General features: G+C 39.2%; 1 protein-coding gene across 1 annotated transcript; it reads right to left on the bottom strand.

Annotated features, from left to right (window-relative positions):
• Positions 1 to 5,983: 5,983 nt before the first annotated feature.
• noto (notochord homeobox) lies at positions 5,984 to 6,986 on the bottom strand. The gene is made up of 3 exons (XM_085442579.1): positions 6,608 to 6,986; positions 6,314 to 6,501; positions 5,984 to 6,190 (listed from the first exon to the last, which is right to left on the bottom strand). The coding sequence occupies exons 1-3, from the start codon at positions 6,984 to 6,986 to the stop codon at positions 5,984 to 5,986; spliced, it is 774 nt and encodes a 257-aa protein (XP_085298705.1).
• Between the last annotated feature and the right edge of the window lie 13,793 nt (positions 6,987 to 20,779).

Genomic DNA, 20,779 nt, shown 5'->3' with positions numbered 1-20,779 from the left:
ACATAACGGCGTCATTAATTCGCCTCGTGTTTTTTTTATATATATTTTTAAGAAAACGTCTGTGAGTTTGTCCTCTGTGAGGACAGTTTAGCAGGAGAAAGTCTGTTTGTCATTACTAGAGCTGCTCCCTCGGCGCTCAGCTTCCATTGCGCGCTAACCAAGTTAATAATTATCCTCTTAATATGCTCCTTCGCGTTGGGGTTGCATTAGAAAATCATTACCGATGGAAATTATGAGGTAAAACAAGCTGTTGATTAGGCTTTTAGAGCTAAAGGCTCCTAAAGACAGCAATCGGTTCTGGGAATGGGTCATTGTTCGAAAAGCTTAATATGGGGCTGTTCCTTGAACACTTCCATTTCTTTTAGTTATAGTAATTACACGGTGAGGATTGTGGCGACGCATAAATGCTATTCAGTTATTTAAACATTCATTCTTGGTGGATCATAAATTCCTAATACAGTTTGCCAGGAAATCATCCACATCTGTGGCATAACTATAAGTGTCTATTGAAAGGTCTGCCGCGAAATAGCTGTAAAATTAAACCCTGGAGTTTTTTTTTAACTCTTTAAATTTAACCTTCACAAGTATTTTAGTCGTATAGGTCAGCGGTAAGTTCCACAAGCCTATAGTGGTAGAGAATGGAGAGATAAGAGGAACAAGGAAACAGCGCCGATGAATACACCGCCTTTACAGGGAAACGTTTCAGGAATCAGTCACGCAGCTCAGTTCTCTATCTAAACAGTCCAAACGGAGCATCAGAAGCAGGAACTTGAAGGATGGCTGAGTGGGTTAAAAATGCCGCCTTGAGTTTAATGATGAAACCCTGTGGGCCTCTACGCGCTGACCCTGATCGCGGCTGGTTAATAGATGATCAAATCGCTCTGCTGTAACAAAAAACAAAGGAAAGCGCTCTAACCTTGTTCCGTACCTGTTGCTGATTTCACCCCCGAGGCCCCCTTATTACTCAGTCTGACCAAAGTGATCTTCAAGAATAGTGCACTGACTGTTTTAATGGATTTGTTTCCTTAAAGCTTTTATAGTGACATTTCAATGTAGCAGCTGCAACAATCTGAAACCTTTTCGAGATCTTAATTCTCATTTAGTGCATTAAGAATAAAATAAAACGAGATAAATGACAACTCTTTAAAGCACCCAACACACGTATGAATATGTCCAGTGTGACCGGAGGAAAAAAAAATCGTTGCACATTTTGTGTATTAAGAAAACCCAGAAGAGAGATCGGAGATGTTCCAAGATGCAGGTAGCCTGCAGGAGCTAGAAATAACCGGATGGAAGAGTGGGGGGAAAAAACGCTTACGGTAAACCCTAAACAGCCTGCTTTTATCCATAAACTTAAAATAAATTTTTATCTTATAATTTTAAATGTTAATCAACTGATATGAAGTTGACAACAACAGCAACAACAAAAGCAACAACAACAACAAAATTAATAATAATAATAATAATAATAATAATACATTTTAAACTGTTCAGTTCCTCACAGTCAAAAAAGGAAACAACTGTGAGGAGTGACGGCAGTTTAGATTAGTGCTGTCCTCTAGTGGCGGAAGATTGAAACGCTCTTACAGCTCCCTGAAAAACACCGACTTCTATGTCAATGCTGCCATCTAGCGGTTGAGGTGAGGAACCGTAAGGTTGTAAGGATTTTGAGTTTATCCGCGGAGATCAAAGGGAAGTTGTGACCTCAGCGGTTCCAGGTTGGCGAGGGGCTTCACGAGGGCTTGTAAGTTGGAAAACAAGAAGTTTAAGTTTTAACTGATGCATATTATTTTTTAAATGAAACTTAATGAAATTACTTGTGAATTAAAAGGAAATAACTAAATAAATATTGGGATATTCAGCTTTTGGGGCTGTGTGACAAAGATCAGCGCCGTGTGTTGTCTGCTCGTTCTCCCCTAACGCTGATCAAAGCCATGAGATCAAATCAGTCCGCAGACCGCCTCGGTCCCTTCCTCCGTTCATTAATAAACTAATTAGCCATTTTGTTTCGCATTAGCGTTGTGTGTTCAGCTAATCTCTTCCACTTAAATACTTGGGAAATTTCACCCCATTATAACGAGATGAGAAAAGTAGCACGTCTCTGCGTTTGTGGCACCTGCATAAGAAGTGCGGTCGTTCGGCCACCTGTACGGGCCCCGCTCTTCCACCGGCTCCCCTCCTCAGCATAAACAAACATCCCACTTTGAACAAGGCCTGGGGAAAAAATAATGGGATGGGAAATGCATTAGTGTTAAGATTATATGTTTGAAATCTCAGTTTGGGACGTCAGATACAATACAATTAAAATATGACACTTAATTGATGAAAGGTTTTGCTGTCGAACGTAAAAGTTGCACAGTCGGTATCCGGCGGTCTTTCTGTTTTAGCCTGCAGCTTGTTTAATGGCGTCCTCCGTCTCTGTATACAACGTTAACAGGAACTGCTGTTTCCTGGCAAAGAAAAGAAGCAGTTTGTTCTCCGAGCATGAGGCCCTCTTGTCCGTGCCCGTGTCAGAAGTCAATGTGCATCTCAAATGCGAGCCTTTCACGTCGAGACAAAGCCCTGCCTCTACTTCAAACGCTTGTAATGAAAGCTAATGACTATTAGATGGAGTAGAGTGGCCCTTACCTCTGCAAATAAAATGCAAAGAGGGATTCCCCCCCTTTACGATCGCCTGCTCTAAAACGCATGTTGGTTAAAGCGTGAGTGCGCTCTCCATTGAGGCTGCAGGTCGTTGAATTCCATGAGAACTTTCACACCTCCTCAAAGCTGCATTACAATCTGAAGGCGAAGAAGAACTCATGGGAGTCATGTGACGAACTGTATTTAAATTTTTTGGTGGGGAGAAACTCAGTAGCCAATTAATTAGGTACACCAGACAATATAAAACAGCTAGTATAAAACAGGCCTCACTGGTGCAAATAAGGATCATCATTGCCACTAATAATCCTCAAAAAAAGTGAGTTCAATATACTACTACTACTACTAATAATACTAATAATAATTATTATAATAATTATAATAATGCTTTGGCCTTTGATCTGTTCTTGAGGCCAAGAAAGCGACTTCGAGACATCAGCTTCAACATCAAGAAACTCAGATCAGACCCAAATTGACTAATTCATTCTTCAAATTAGGATTTAGTTGCAATTAATTATTCACTGAAACCCTAATATTGATTCTCCCAACATTTTGAGCTTTGAGCAAAGTTAATAGCTTGAAATGTGCACGCTCTAAACACTAAACCCAGCAAAGAGTGGTCTTTTCTCTTGAGCGAGTTATCAAAACAGTTGCTGATGAGTTGTTTCAGATTAACACAGCCCAACAAAGGCACATTGAAGAGACCCGTGTGGATAGACCAAAATTGCCCACTGTGTTTGTGTCGCCAAGACAAATTGTGTAATGTGCTGAAATGCAAAGCTCACGAGAGCAGATGAGAGCGACCGGTCAAGAGACAAGTGAAGATGTTACAGTTTCCTTTCAGAAAAGCCTTCAATTCGGACCCTGCAGAGAGTCTTAAGAAGCACAGTCAGCGCTGGCAAGCATCCAGCCGTTAAGGTGCCCTGTGCTAATTGAGACGATGAGCCCGGTGACCCCCACCGCCCCTCCCCTGGACTCTCTCAGTTTTCCCAGGCCTCTAGCTGCTTCTTTCTGTTCCTCAATGGGATTACGTGGAGCTGTGGACAGAGAAGAGGAGAAGGGGGCTCTGATTCCCGGCTGATCACATCAGAAACGGCTCTCTGTGGTTTTACACAAATTCTGCTCCTTCAGCGGTGCTTAAGCCATAATCAGGCCAAACGGGGGCACCAAGAGAGAGCAGGCAGGGGGTGGCGGACAAGAGACAGTGAAAGAGATCAGCTCTGTTAGCGTTTATTAAACTCTTCTCTTTGATACGGTGACCAGCTGTCTTCTCCTTGTCTCCTTGCACTCTGATATTTAAATTGACAGTTAAATTGATCGGCAGAAAAAGAAATATCTGACTTGATTTTGTTGAACTTTTTGTAGTGAATTAGTCAGCTTGAGTGGCCTGTTGGTCAGAAACATATAGTATATTGCATGGGAAAGGAAACCTTTATTCTAAAATACATTTTGCACGCAGAAACAAGTGTATCTGCATCTGGAGTTGTTCTGTTGATTGAATATGATTGTGTGACTTGTGTGTGCTTTTTTCTTCCAAATGTCATGTTTGTGTAATTGTTCTTTGCCTCGGGTAAAATAACGTGAGCATAGAAACTAAATTATAAATTTAAATCATCACTTTCAGCAACCAAATTTGTTACCATAGAAGCAAAGAAGCCTAACCCTTCATATAATTAGTTACATCAGGGGTATCAAACATAAGGCCTGGGGGCCCAACTTGGCCCAGCGAAGACTCCACGCTTGTGAAGGAGTGCATAGCTTTAGCTAGGAACTTTTTTTTAGCTGTATTTTTATAGGTTTTCCAGCTTTTCCCGTTGGTAAAGACAACCTTCCCACTGGTATTCACACTATACCAAAGTAATTCAATAAAAGATAAACAATTAAATGACAGAAACATTCCAGGTCACATAAAAAAGGGGAAAAAAGAAAAGAAAACCTCCCCAGACATTTTTCAGAGAAATAATAAAAACATTATATTTTAGAATTACAGGACAGTCTGGGCAATGAACTACCAAGACTTTTTCTTTCATTTTACTCATTTACCTTGTAATTTCACTTGGCCAACCCATTGAAGATCAAAGTAGCTGTATGTGACCTAGAACTAAAATCTATTTGACATCCCTGACTTGTACCTTCTGTTGTCCCTGTGACGATGCATTTGTTAACATGAAATGTGTCATCATATGTTTTTAAGATTATAGAGGTAGACGCTGTGTGTTCCCATCAGCCTTCTTTGTTTAATGTGACCGAGTTTCAGTTGACCACCCCAATTACCTGCTCTGATGGACACATATCCTTTCTACGTGCCGTCTTCTCTTCTGTTTTATCCCTCGTGTCTGCCAGGCAGACAGCATGAGTCCCTTTCGTTTCAATAGAGCAGAGACAGGACACCTGCTGGCGGTGGGTGGGCATGTGGAAGCCCAGTCCACTGAGAAACAGTGAGAACGATCGTATTGACCATTTAAACAGATTAAACAGTGAGACCCAGCTCTCTTGCTCCGAGACACAGTGACCCCTACCACCCTGGGTTACAGATATCCCAGCTAATCCCTGAGCTGGTTATTTATTTGCTTAGCTTAAACCAGAGGGGAACCTAGACTTTACATTGGATCGAACCTGGAAGGAAATATCTCCCATCATCCTCAGACTTGGCAGAGTGAGATGAGAGGGAAATGAGCAAAGTCCAGAAAGACACAAGAATGACCTGCTTAGGACACATTAAAGATGAACATTGCTCCATGTAGCAAAGATGAAAGTTCATTTATTTGTTAAATAAAACTCTGAAATATCTAAATGATGCCTCTGAAAACAGGATTTCAAGTCTTTCTCTAAAACACCAAGTGAACCAGATTTGAAGTTAATGTGCCATGTATTTTTTTAACCCCTCAAACATGAATTCATTTGCTTCTTCATAACTGTGTGATCACATTTCACTGACGATGAATAATGAACCCCAGCAAACATCCAGCAAATTCACTCAAACTATTAAAAATTCAGATTTGAAGAACATGATGTAACATGTCTCTGCTTCCCAAACAAACTTTAAGCTGCTGAGTTTGCTGCTGTTGCCTTAAACTTCTAAAAATCTCTCTAATTGGATATAAAGGAATGAACAGGACAGGTTTTGCATTCATTTCATAAAATATATTTTCTTAATATTTCAGATATACAAAAACAAACTCATCAAAAGGGCAATAAATGTAGACAATTAAATAAAAAACTATAAATCTATTAAATATTTTTAGTTGGAGACTATTAGCCTCTTTTCTCAGATATATATATGTACATATATATATATAAAAAAGTCCTCTTTTTTATTGTAGTCAAAGGTCCGGTGGTTGGTTCAGCAGTGCTCATTGGAGTCGTCAGATACGTCAATATCCACATCCGAATCGGAGAACTCTTCATCCTCATCGCCCTCATCTCCGTTCCCTTGAGATCCGGGGCTTTTCGGTGGAGCAGCCAGGCCCAGTTTGGCCAGTTTGGCCTGCTGCTGTTCCAGACTCTGTTTGCGCCACTTGATGCGTCTGTTCTGAAACCAGACTTTGACCTATGGGGTAAAAAAAAAAGAAAGAAGACACTTAGAAATCGTACTTTTACCTTAAGACGACTAAGTTGTTGAGATGTCTGAAAGAATACCTAAACTATGTGTTTTCCGGTAAGATTTTATTACCTGAGCTTCGGTGAGCTGCAGAGAAGACGCTAGGAGGAATCTCTCCGATCCGACCATGTACTGCTGCCGGGCGAACTCTTTCTCCAGGCGGGATAGCTGCTCGCTGGTGAAGCTGGTGCGCATCCTCTTTGACTTCCCACCTTTCGTTTTGAGCGAATGTAGCCCCACGTTGATTTTGGGCATTGCAGCTGCAGAACAGATGAAACATATAATCACACACACTGCCGCGTAAAGGTCTCCGTTTCTACAGACAAACTACTTTTCGGATGTTTTTGTTTGTTTGTTTGTTTTTACCTTGAGCGTAAAGTGCGCCTCGACACGATGGCTGGTAGGTGAAAGGTGAGTAACAGTAGACGGAATATCCAGGTTGCGTGTGGATCGCTGAGTGTAACACGTTGGGTGAGGAGTAGACCCACGGAGCTGGTCCTATCGGTAAGCCTACGTGTCCGGTAAAAGGCAGAGATGGTGCTGCTGGCTCGTATTTTACTCCGCACTTAGCAGGACTCGTGCGGCCGCTGGTTGTGTCCTCGGGTTTGGCGAGCAAAGCCTCAATAGTAAAAGATTTCCCACTGGGTGGTTTCGACTCGCACTGCCCTCCCTGGTAGTGCAGGTGCAGCGACGCAGGTGCGCAATTACGCACGGAGTATCCATAAGCTCCGATCGGTACCTGCATGCTGACGGTTGTTTAAAATTAGTTTATGAAGGTCTCTGCTGAAAAAAAAGTTGCTTCTCCAAGTCCAGCAGGAAGGTGAATGCTGCTCCTCTGCGGAGTGTCTCAATTTATAGTCCAGAGGCGCACGGAGGTGTCAACAGCCCCCCGCCAGCCCTTTGTCTTTCTAAGTAGCAGATGAGAGGCGAACATCCCGACAAGGTATCCAATTAATTGCTGGAGTAATACAAGCTGGGATTGTCAAACATCCTAACCCTTTGAATGAGCAGCCTTTTGAAGAGGGCTGGGGGGGCTGGGACTCAAGAGATTTGCTAGAGTACAAATTCTTGCATGGATCTTAAGTCCAAATGTAATCATTACCGCTGGGAAAGCCTTGATGTTACCAAATCATCTTATTTTTGTGTCCTTTAAGTTCAGGCTGGTCGACAGATGCTTTAAGCACTTGATAATTGGAAACCTTCTTTAAGCTACAGAGAAAGGGAATGTTGTGTTGCTTTCTGTTTTTGTATCCTGTATTCTGAATTCCACGCTAAGATACGTGTTTGCAGTTGTAAATCAAGCACTGCATCTGTGTGTTAACAGTTTGTGATGCGTTTCCTGTATAAAACGAATGCACTCTATTCCCAAAGTGTTTATTTTAGCAGCAACGGTGCGGTTCTTGAAACTGAATAACAGCCCTGCGTAATTGAGGCGTCAAATTCAGCGGGTGAGCGCAGCGCTGCAGGTTTTACCAAACTGCAACTCCGCTAATCTCAATTACTCCGTTAATCCACGTCCCGTCCTTTAGCTCCTCAGAGAAGGCAAGGCTTTGGTTGATTCCTCAAACAATCTAAAGTTGCTCTGAATCTGAGCCCTAAATCTGAGGTCGGGTTGGTTTATGGTCTAAAAATACTAAATGTGGAGTATTATCACTGCACAGCTATTTTGCATACATTTATTTTATTTTATTTTATTTAAAAAAAAAACTTGTTAGGTTTTTTTCTTTCTTTTTTGTTTAAGGGGGTGATTTTACACTAACTCTAGGACAAAAAAACTTCCTCTCTTTCAACCCGGATTATTGCCAGCTCTGCAAACTTTCCAGGCTCATTTCCATCATTTGGACGTGGCAGAGAGCGCCTCCCGAGCCTTAAGTAACTGTTAAAACACATTTAAACACCGAAGCGAAACGCTCATTCCCTTTGACCTCCGTTCGATCTGTTTATTCTCTTTGGCTGACACTAGAATGTCTAATGAAGAGGGCAAACACAGACTTTCTCGAGTCGGCCTGAACAATAAAGGATCCTTCTTCTGATGCCTATACGACCGGACCACCCACCCCATGACCGGTGTTTACTGGCGTGTACTGCGGAAAACCTCTGCCCCGACGAGTCCTTTAATTCACATTTAGTCTTGAAAAGGAAAAGCTTTAAGTTGGTGCGCAAATGTAAGCCATTTCAGAGTTAAAACAGCGTTGGAAATTATTTGTCGACTAAGGCCTTATTTTCTGACGCAGAGAAAAGGACTATTGTAGTGTCAAAAAAATTATCAAAAGAAGGGAAAAATACATAAATTATTAACTTCACATTCTTCCTGTGAGGCCAAGACAATTAATAAGCAAATACAAAAATAGTCTAGGTCTATATAAGAGACATTTAGATCCAAAAGTTATGTTATAATATGTTAATTTGTATATTTCAAGGATTCTTTTCTGTTAAGATGGACAAAAGTGGAATATAGAACATAAATACATTCTTTGATGGATTCACATTGAGCTGTGGGGACTGGTGATGGACATTTCCTGCATTTTCTGGACAATTTAGGCTAAAAAAGAGAATTGAATAAATTCCATTTTAAGTCTGAACTATGTTTAATATATTTCTTTTTCATTTTCAGCCAAATCCTCCAATATTTCAGCTGTAAATATTTAATCTAATAACATTACTTCATCTTCAACAACACTCTTTTTCTTTATATTGAGAGTTAACCTGAAATAAAAACCCTCTCTGGGTCAAGGTAGTCACAGAGCATGCTTGTGTATTGGAGCCAGACAGGGAATACACGCGCCTTTGTCCAGGGGAGTTCCCTTTTCATAGTCATGGCTCAAGAGAAGAAAGACAACTAAGGGCTGCTCTCTAATAGCTCCGTGGGCCACCCTTCCCAAATGAGGCTCTCAGCAGAAGCTTGAAACTCATCAGCATCACTTAGTCATTCAGCATCTGGCTGCATGTAGTGATGGCTCATGTTTCTCTCGCCTCTTGGTATTTGTTTTACTTCTGTGAGTGATGCAAAACTCTACCAAGATAAAGGGGTCATACAGTAAAATCAACCCTCCACACACACTTGGTGAACAACCAAAACTCCATCTAATTAACATGATGCATAAATGGTAAATGGCCTGTATTTGTATAGCGCTTTACACATCCAGTCATCCACCCATTCACACACACATTCACACACAATCTTAAAATTTCATAGAAAGTGAAACATTTTCATACATCAGAGTTTTAAAGGCAGTTTGTGGAATATGAGAGATCCATTAGCTGCTCTGACAGATGCCATTAATGTTATGTTAATACAACCAACAAGCATGAAAAAAATCACAGTAGTCTGTCAATGATGGGTGGCATTTAGATTCTCATTTTATTTGCGATTCAGTCAGTTGTGAAAGTTTACCCAAGGAGCAGTCACAAACATAGACAATAAAGGTGCTGTTTTTAATCAAAAAATAAAAAACACAAGAGCTGTCAGCAGAAATGAACCTCACATTCTCACATTCGGTATACAATCAAGTTGTGTAATAAATACTTGTATGAAAGATAATTCACCTACAGTTTAAGTAGCATGAAATAAAATAAAACAATCAATTAAAAGTTCCAACAAAACACGGCAACTGGAGATGTAAGCCTACTCTTGCCTACATGCTTCTGATTTCCTGTTTTACTTTCAGTTACAAGTTACTGCGAGGTTTTCAGGATCAAAGCCGTCATTTTAAAACAATGGATGTCAGAAATATTACTCCAGCTCATGGGCACATGACAGAGGAGTGAGAGCTATACAACTCTGTTTAGCTCTGTGCACATGCAGCTGAATGAGACAAAAGCAAAGAGAAACACTATCATCATCATCATCATCATTACCACTGCACTGAAAGGGATCTTTTTCTCACCTGCTCGACATATTTAACATACACTGTAATCTCAGTCTTTCCTGTCTCCACACATTCCCCACTAATGACTTTATGAAGCTACTTACTAAACGATCAAGAACGACTTGTTTCTATCACTTTGCCACTGGGAGTCATTAGGTATTACAGGGGCCTGCTGGGCTCTGGCCCTCAACTTGACTATGAATGAGAGTCCAGTGAATGGGCAGGTATGCCGTCTGACTCCAATACACATTCAGGGACTGCTGTGGGCTGTGACTGTAGTTGGTCAATGAAGAACCTCACACGCCCTAAAGATGAAACCATAACATGAGACTGTTTTTCAAAATTGTTACTTTCTAAGTGTTTTTTTTTTAAATTTCTTTAAAAAGCGAGTTGACCTGCTAGAAGTGGACAGCTTTAAAATCAGCTTCAGTGCTTGAACCCCCTGGGTTACTGTTTAAGGAAGTGTGAAGAGGCAGGACACAGAAATATTGAGATATATTAACAAAAAACAACAAAACACCAGTGCATATCATTCTCTGTCTCTGTATGGTGACTTCTAATAAATACTGTCGATAGCTTAATAATTGTTCTATATTTCTTTAGAAATAAGTCAGATCTTGTCACAACATGTCTCAAGACTTTCATGATAAGTCTGAGGGGGGGGGGTGTCACAGGCTATTAAATTGCAAATGAGTCTTTGAATGTAAAAGACTTTATACCCGTGTCATCAACCATTAGTTTCAGATAAAAATCTTTCAATCACATATAAATAACATTTATGATTAGCCCTGGGGAAACTTTCTTATATATATTTGGTTCTTTTGGCGTTTTACTAGCCCAAATCATTAACTTGAATATATTTACCTGTAATCATACAGCAGGTCATTTAAAAGCAGTTATAAACTGGCTGTCTAGAATGTATGTGAACATACATGTGTTTAATTTTGCTCTATAACAGCGGTCCCCAACCCTCGGACCGGTACCGGTCCGTGAGTCGTTTGGTACCAGGCCGCGAGAGTTGAGGCTCAGGTGTGAAATGTATATTTTTCAGGGTTTTTATCGGTTTTCAGTGTTATTTTGTTATCATTTTTATCGTTAACTCGGTTTTCCTGGGTCTTTTCACGTGTGTTATGAATAAATTTTCTTTTTTTCGGTACAGGTACTAGTTTTATTTTATTGTATTTATCCGGTCCATGAAAATATTGTCGGGCATAAACCGGTCCGTGGCGCAAAAAAGGTTGGAGACCGCTGCTCTATAAGACCTGATCTCATTAAAAGAGCTGGAGAGAAATAAAAATCGGTATAAAAGCGATGTTGTATTCCTCTAATGAACAAAGTAATTACAGTATTGGAAATAGCTTCTTTTGCATGTGACTATGTATATTCTGTGTGTTTTCCATTTATATGTGTGGCGGCAGAAACAGCCTCACTGCAGCTCTGTCCTTCAGTGTCGACACCGGAGCTGTGAACTGACTGCATGAGCTGCTTTCTGCCACCATTCACTTAAATAATCGTCTATACTGTCAACTTAATGAAGGATTAACTTTCTTGCTGAGGAGTTTCTGTTCACTGGCTTTACAGGCACCGCAGCATCAGTGTATTCAAGCTGTCAGACACAGACAAGCCACTACTGGGCCAAAGAAAGAGTCTGTTAATCGCTGATTTCAGCAGAGCAAAATCCAAAATAAAGAGCCAATTCCCTCGGTAACTTTTAAAAAATAAGGATTTCAATAAGTCATTTGATAGAGAAAAGTGGTGATGGTGAGACACAATAAAAACAGCATTTCAATATTTAGATAGGATAGCCTTTTCAGCCATGCTAGCAGCTTAGCTATCATATCTGTCAGCTACAGAAATATATATATATTATATAGTTCTGTCCTCAGTCAACAAACCCCCAGTGTCTTTCCTTTAGGACCGCTATAAGGTGGACATTTGTGGTTTTAGTGGATCGTTTTTTAAAAGATGCTGCTTGCCATTAAATTGATGTCCCGTTCTATGGATTTCTGATAAGTTTCATGATCTAACAGCTAATCATCTGACCCCAGATTACATTTAACAAAACTTAATTTTGTTCCTAATTTACTTTATGACCACATAATGACCTACAGAAATGAAAGTCCCATTAGCAAAACTTGTGTTTAGAACACAATTCAGTGTAAATTCAGCAAGCTAACAAGCTAAACCTAGCAAACATAATAGCAAGGTGTAGCCCAACATTACGCTTCAACCATGTATTCCAGCTGTGCACATTTTCCCTTACTTACAGGAATTCATGCTGCTGCTGCTGCTGCAGCTGCTGCTGCTGACCTTATAAAGTATTTATTGTTGCATACAATGTAAAAAAAATTGCACCATGAACTGAGACACTTGCTGTACGTGAAGCCTGTGCAGATAATTGTGGGTGCAAATCTGCCTGGTCTATTAGAACTGATTTCCATCATGCATGGTTCTGGCACACTGATGTGGTCAAATATATGTGCAGCCATTGTAAGCGACAAGCTTTGGTAGTGCTTCATATTACCGGTTACTTTCAGTACCTAAAAATGCTTACCAGTAGGCACAGACAAGAGGTAACAGCTAGTGCTTTAATAGGAAAAACAAATTATACTATAAGTATATTTCATGTATAAACAATGTGATTGCATTTTTTGGGGGAAATGGGCTGTAAAGTCCTCCAGATACTGTGTTTTTCAAGTGGCGCTAGTTTCCAAAAAAGGTTTCAGAAGTAATAAATAAATAAAAAGAAAAGTACAAAAAAAATTGAAATAATTTCAGAGGCTTTGATTATCTCAATTTATTTAAAATTAAGGGTTGGATTAGTTAGCTCAAGACAATTTGTTCTTTTGCTTTTTAATATTATAATTTATTATTTGTTTAACATTCAGTTTATTCTGTTCAAAAGTCGACGTTAATTAAAACATTGGTCAATTAAAAATGTTGCAGTCTAATTTACTCATCACTTACTTTAATGCTGACAATTGTTACCCAATTATTCTCCCGTGCCTACAGTTATCCCCTGAAAACATGCACATGTGTGCATTTTTTCTAATTATTACTCATGGTATAACATTGTCCAGACATGCTCTGTAAGGACACGAGGAGGAAACGGTCACCAAAGGAGCTGTGTGAGGCTAAAAGCAGTGGATCCCTCACCAGCTGGGCTACAAAGAGCACAGGTCACAATAACACATGTACCAGTTGTTGCATTGCAGAGGTATTCAAGTATAAAAACAATAATAAACACAATATTTTGGTTCTATAACATTTTTCTATCATTACTTTATCATGGATTAGGTGCAAGAGTTGTTAAGTGTGGATAACTGAATAACAGTTTAATGCAATAACAAACTGTGCCTTGTTCTCAGATGGACAGCAAGTGGAGAGTGATGGATGAGATGAGGAGATGGAAGGAGGAAGAGCGTTTTTTTAAATCTCTTGCCTGATGGTTCCAAGTACTGTCACCAATCTTTGCATTTTATTATTATCTCATAACACTTGTTTAATCAGCTACCATCTCTCCTATGAACCTTTTACAGTCTACAGTCTCAGATCAGCACAGCCCTGCCCACCAGCACTATCAGCAGCAGGAGCAGCAGCAACCCCTCCACAGCAACCTTGTACCCATCAGGTAAAACATAGGCTACGTTTGCTTTGCATTGTCCCCACCTGATGACAGTGATATAATATGATGTGAGTCCATATTAGATTCTTGATGAATGTGTGTTGTTGTTAGTCAGCCTGGTTCTGTGTGGCCCTTTTTAACTTTGAGCACCTTCAAACATCTCTGCATGGCTCTGACCACTGCAGTGGATTTTAAATGAAAAAAAAAAAAAAAAAATCAAGATGTGATTGAAATACCAGCTTTCAGCTTTAATTCAAGGGTTTTTCCAAAAAAAAAAACTTTTTCTAGAAGTTGTACCCATTTGTGCACATAGTCTCCATTTTCAGAGACCTGATTAGATCTTGTGAAGTTCTTTTTCTTTAGGATGGAAATGATTCTGTCATCATGCACTTTAGTTGTTTTTCACGATCTTTCAAGCCTTTGGTGTTTCTGAGATGGTCATTCATTCTTTTAAGAATTTACCAGATTGCTGATTTGTCCACTCCTAACGTTTTTTCTGTATGTGATGGCTTTAAATTGCCTATTTGTGCCCTGTAGTAAAAATTACAACCAAAAGCTGCAAAATGCAAAATCAACACCTTGAATTTTGATATTATGTTTGCATCATTTGCCATGTAATAACAAGGGAACAGGTCTCACACAGCCATGAAACTGTTTGTCAACTTTCAAATTCATCTCAAGCCTCTGAAAATGGGGGACTGACTGTAATTCCCGATGCCAGCATTACCTCTGACAAGGAGATTATGTTTTCATTAGCATTTGCGTGCAGGTGTGTCATCATTCTGTTTGTAAACATGATCGTTCAATTTTTTAATGACATTTGATTAAACTTCATGGGGGTGCAAAGTGGGGTCCTGTTCACAATCCATTAAAATTTGGCTTACAAGTGTACTGCGTATTGTCAACACATAGAAATTACTGGATGAAGATTTAAAATGTTTTGTCATGTTTGACCTCAAAATGTTAAACTTCCACAAAAACAAAAACTTCCTTAAAAATCTGCTGCCTTTGTTTGTATTGGCAAAATTTAGAAAAATGGTATATGGTGATTTTAAATATCATATATAATATTATTTGCTTAAAACTAAATCCGTCCCAGAGAGTGAACTGCCTTTATGGCCTCTGAGAGCTTCATGTTTTAACTGTGATACAAAAAATTTTCTGTGTCTGTCTTTAAAATGTAATAAGATTAACGGTGCGTTCCCATCTAGCAACCAGCTAATTTAATGGCCAAGTCAGTCACCTGATCTCAACCCAGTAGAGCATGCATTTCTTTTATTAATAAGTGAAGGCAGAGATCTGAAACACACTGATTGGTGAAAGGCCTTATAGGTGGCATCATCATAACCTTTTTGAGAAAAGTTTGGTCAGACATAGATACCACATTTAATAACAAACTTTTCTTGTCTCTCTAGTCAAATTAGCATCCCCATTAGTCTTTTGATAAATGCATAAATTGTAGACTTTTGAGATCTTCACTGAGTCATAAGGCTTCTTTTTAAAACCAGTCTTTCCAGTGTTTAAAAGGGTGGGCTCTTCCCAGGTGCTTTGAGGGACCCCCTCTATCTTTAACGGAGGTGAGAATTGGCGGGTTGGACTTTAACACTTGACCTCTGTTTACACTTCCTGTGGGTGTCAGAGCTTGTCTATAAAGCACTTCTTGCAGGGTTTTGCAGCATTGAAAGAAGACAGAGAGAGGCCAAGCACCCTGGCGCTGTGAGCTCAATGCACTGCTGCTCCTGGGCTGTGATTATAGGGACAAGCCATTTCCTCTCTTCACATTCTCTGTTTGCTTATGGTACTGCCACACTTCCTCCACCCCCCCTACACTCAGGCCTTTTATAGGAAATGATGACAAGCCTGCATATTCAAACCCGACTGTTCAGGTCACTGTCTGGCTGACAATAAAGATCTAATGAATGGTAGAAATCAGAAAACTCCTGTCTTCCTCCACTGACCCCCAACCAGTAATAGGGTCTTTAGGGTCTTTACCTTACAATATAAACCACCTTCAGGCAACCTTGTTGTGATTTGATGCTATAGAAATTAAATTGAATAGATTTTTGTTTTGTAGTCTGTTTGACATTGAACTATGAATCATTCAAGGATTAAGACACCTAACTTAAGGCATAAACCAATGTTGTGTAGACACATAACTGAGCAAAGAACCCATTTAAAATTGCATCTTCAGGCATCTTTAGTCATTTTCAGCCTGTCACAAAAACAAGCTATTTGTTCCCAATTGTTTAGGTGAAACCATGAAAAATGCCAAAGATAAAACAGTTTGATCTCAGCATGCTGTGCAGTGGAAACTGGAGGAAATTGTACCAGTGGAAGACAAAAGAAGAAGTGGCAGGCCTAAAAAACAATCATTAAAAATATCTACAAGTCACACTCTTAAGAAAGGAAAAATCCAGCAAAGACCTGACACAGGACCTGAGTTAAACCATCTACTATTCACTGGAGCCTTGTCAGAAATGCTGTCAGTAGAAAAGTGGCTCTCAAGAAGCCATTATTAAGGGAAACGGAGAAAAAAGACTGGTGTGGGAAGATACATAAGAAATGACAGCAGGTGACAACAGGTCTCACGTAGTGAAGAATCTAAATTTGTATGAAATTGTCTGAAAAAGAATCACATAAGCTGATTGAATATGTGACCGGCATTAGCAAATTAGATTACTGTCACCAGGCATAGAGGAAATTAGGAATGAAGAACAAAAGTGAGTGTCTACATCTATCTATAAAGCATGGTTGAGGCTCTGTCATGGTTTGGAGCTTCACTTAAGTCAGTGGATCCTGTTAAAAATTTAAGGAAATATGAAACAAGAAAAGTACAGTCAGATCTTGATCCACCATGCAATACCAAAAGCGTCAGCTTGATCATTAAAATCTTCCATTTAGAAGATTTTGATGTGAACAGACAACATGCGGTCAAATGAGTTCTCTTTGCAAGTGAAACAAACCATCCTTAGGCTGCGAAGACAGAAAAAACCCATCCAAGAAAATGCTACAATATTAGGAGTGGCAAAATCTACATTTTGGTGCATCCCGAGAAAGAGCCAAAAGGTTGATTCTGTTCAGTGGGAGCGTTTTCCCACTGAAAATGCTGCTGTCAGATGAACTGAATCAACCTTTTGGGATTTACTTACCTGGATGGTTAAGCATGCATCAAGACATCCTGAGAAAACAAAGAAAAAAGAAGTCTGTGAACTCAGCAATGCAAAAAGACCTGGACATCCATGGAAGGCAACACCGGTGGATAATCGCAGAATCATTTCCATGGTGAAGAGAAATCCCTCCACAGGAGCAAACCAAGTGAACAGCACTCTTCAGGAGGTAGGCATATCTACATCAAGTCTATCATAAAGAGAAAACTGCATGAAAGTTAATACAGAAGGTTCACTGCAAGGTGGAAGCCACTCATAAGCCTCAGGAATAGAAAGGCTAGATTGGCTAAAACAAAAAACAAAACTCTAAAAAAGCCAGCACAGCACACACAGGACAGAAGCAGCCGAATGAATTCTGAAGTGTTCAGAGACATACTGTCTGCTTAAATCCAGCTAAATGCACTCAGATTGATTGGGAGGCATTTCATAATACAGACAATGAACCAGAACATATTGTGGTGTACAGAACCAAAATGAGAAGATGGTTGTCTTTATCCAAATACTTGAATCAAACTATATGCTCAGTGTATCAGAAGAGTACCTGGGCAAGTGCTGGTTTAGCTCATTGGGTGAACAGGCAACACATGCTGCATAGCCACAAAAGCAGTGGATTGGATTTAAGTCATAGCCCCTTGCCTCATGCATAAAGGCAGTGAAAAAAGTACAAGTTTATTAAAAATTAAATGTAAAAAGCTATTGATTGTGGGCCTGTGTAAATAAAAAAGGTTTTTAGTTTGTTCTTGTGTATGCACAGATGGTCAGCAGGCAGCTTGTTACAAAGAACAGAACCACGATAGCTGAAAGCACCTTCAGCACACTTCAATCTAATTCTTTACAATAAACTAGTAAAAATATTTTAGGGGTAATTCCACATTACACTGGGAGCCAGTGAAGTCCCTTTAATGCTGAGTAATATGGTAAAATGTCCGTGTGGCCGTAAGGATGGTGCATTTTGAATGAGCTAAAGTTGTCCTATTGATAATTTGGATAATCAGGCAAATACAGCATTGCAATAATGTAAACTGGTTGATGTGAACGTATCGACCAATTCCTTTTTATAATCATTTTGTGTTAGGAGTCTTCTAACTTTACATATATTTTTAAGTGACAGAAAGCAGTTCATGTAATACTATTGATGTGATTATCAAACCACTGTTTTCTGAGCACTGTTCAGAATGACTCCTGAGTTGCTCAGTGCAGTTTAAAGACAGATGATAGAAATATCACCTGCATAAGAACGGTAGGATATATTAGAATTCTTTATGACACTGACAAGCAGGAGCATGTAAAGGTTGAAGACTAATGAACAAGGACTGACCCTCAGGAACCTTTGATTGAAAGGGTTGTGCAGATCTAACCTGAAAGCACTACTTTCATTCTTATGTTGTAATTTTGGTGATGGGATAAACATTTGTTTACAGTTAGAAGGAAACTGTAAATGAATGTTGTGGTTTGACGCGTAACTTCAAAGTTTATAGTTGGCTCACCTTGGCTGTAGTCTTTTGTTTCTGTCATGTAGCCTGACTTTGAGCTGAGCAACAGGGACTTTAAACAGCAGATCAAAGCAGCTGTCTCCATGGAGAAATGACAAACAAAGACAGATTTGCAGATTATGTGGGCCATGATAGACAGAGTGCAATAATTAGAGTGGACGGCCCACCTAGAGGCACACTACATCTCACTTCCCTGTCTGCTCCAGTATGCAAAGAGTCAGGGGACACAATGGCTTATTTAGTGTTTTTTCACAAGGGCAGACTGAGCACTTCAAACAAGACCACACACAGGCTCACAGGTAGAACCAGGGACGGCATCTGGTGACATCTGGTGGACAAGTGAGGTACAAGCTGTTAAAGTGATGAAAAACATCCACATGGAAAAAAAAAAGTCATAAAGTCAATTCGTGTTTCAGTTGTCCAGTTTATTGCCACCTTGGAAAAAATGTTGCTCTCCTCAGTCCTTCAAGAACTGGTGGAGTCCTGAGTTATCATCTACTGTATTCAGAAACTGTAACATTCTGCGCAAACATTTTTCCCATGATCCTTTGTCATTTACAGTAAATTAAAATATTAACTGGTTATAATATCCTACTGTCACAATATCATGCTGTTCAAAGTACACAAAGCAGTCAGAGTCAGTAAAAGACCGGTAAAATAATAGAATTTAATTTGCCAAAAACTTATCAAAACTGAAGCACAAACCTCTTGGACGGCTTGTACCTCATTTATATCATTTTAAACGCTTTATTCAGGCCTAATAAATTCATATATAACATGACAACATTTTCATACTTTGTAAATGATGGATTAGCCATTTCTAAATAATGTACAAAAAGGATTTAGGAGCTCTTTATTTCTCATGGTATCATTTAGAAAATCTAAGTAAATGAGTAAGAAAGTTTATAGATGTACATTCAAATTAATCTTACTATAATGATCTTAGCTTATGTATGTACATATGTACCCATATCCTCGTCAACAGGTAGGCTTATATGAATGAAACTTTGCATAAGCATCTTAATACATACAGCAATTATTAACATCTATATGTTTTTTTTTAATGTATTATAAATCTCTATTCTTTTCATTTGGATTTCTGCAAATGCAATGTGTATATGACATTCTCTGTATTTTTTTTTTCATGTTAGATTCAACATACGTCACACATATAACTTAACAGTGACCAAAATTTATATCCATGGCTAATTCAGGCGGTTACAGGATATTTATTAAGTATTTTACAGCACACCGTCTACTATAGGCCTTATAAAACATTTGCAAATGAATCTCAAAGATCAGAATGACCTTGAGAGTCAAAACAGTCTCAGCTATCATCATAACAGAAAAGGGAAACAGACAAAGCACAAAAATGATGCGGAACAAACAAAGATTTATTGTTAAATAAAAAAAATAACCCATCCGAGGTTTATTGATTAGTAAAATGTAAGTTGGGCTAGAGACTGTAGGAATGGGATAAAGAGGAAATGAATTAACAGAACACTTTCAACTTAAATATATTTACTTTGTATTGAAATATATTTTTCAATTAAAATAACACAGATGAGGTTATAAACTGTTGTAACAGTTGTAATCACCATAAACAAAGTGAAGTCTCAGAGGGAAACCTCTCTGGGACGTTTAAGAGTTTGGAATTTCTTTACATCATCATCCTCAACTTCTGCAGTCAGTTAGTTAGTTAAGGCAGAGTTAATGAAAACTCTGTGCAGCTCCTAGACAGCTTCAACTTCAGCCAGCATCTCCTGGCTTCTTGTCGCCAAACAACCTTTTAAACCGGCTTAAGAGATTAATGTCTAGATGCCTCCAGATGCCTGGTATGTCCATTGAATTGGTGCCATTCAAACCACCTCCCTCAACTCCTTGCTCTGCAGTTTGCTCACTAATTTCTGCAAGACCAAAAGCACGTGAAGAGGTGATGCTAGCAAACAGACGACCTGCAGCTTATTGATCACAGCAGCCAGGCCTCTAATTTTAATAATTACCTGTACAACAAATGTGTGCGTTTGCGGGTGCATGTGTGTGTGATTTGGTGAACGACTCTTTGAGTTTTTAACTGAGTAGAAAGGTGCTATATTGAGTACCAGTCCATTTATGAGTTGTTAAAAAGAAATTCACCCACCATACGTTTGCTTTAAAGAGTGATACTACCTCTGAAGATCCAAATCTTTTTGTGTTTTGTTTTTGTTTACATCAGGTTAAAATAATTTTTTTAAATGAAAAAAAGGAGATTGATTCACTTTTGGAGCTCGCCTCTAGAGGCCATTAAAGGAACTGCACCTTTTTCTACACCGTCCTGTGCTCTTCGACTGGTGTTACACTACAAGTGACACCGACACTACACCCACATGGTCAATACATAAAAC

This window comes from Copadichromis virginalis, linkage group LG19, assembly GCF_057382275.1.
Source record: "Copadichromis virginalis isolate Kocher_CV1m ecotype Utaka linkage group LG19, C_Virginalis_male_GT1.1, whole genome shotgun sequence".
NCBI classification, from domain to species: domain Eukaryota; kingdom Metazoa; phylum Chordata; class Actinopteri; order Cichliformes; family Cichlidae; genus Copadichromis; species Copadichromis virginalis.
This window is presented reverse-complemented; position numbering and strand designations above follow the sequence as displayed.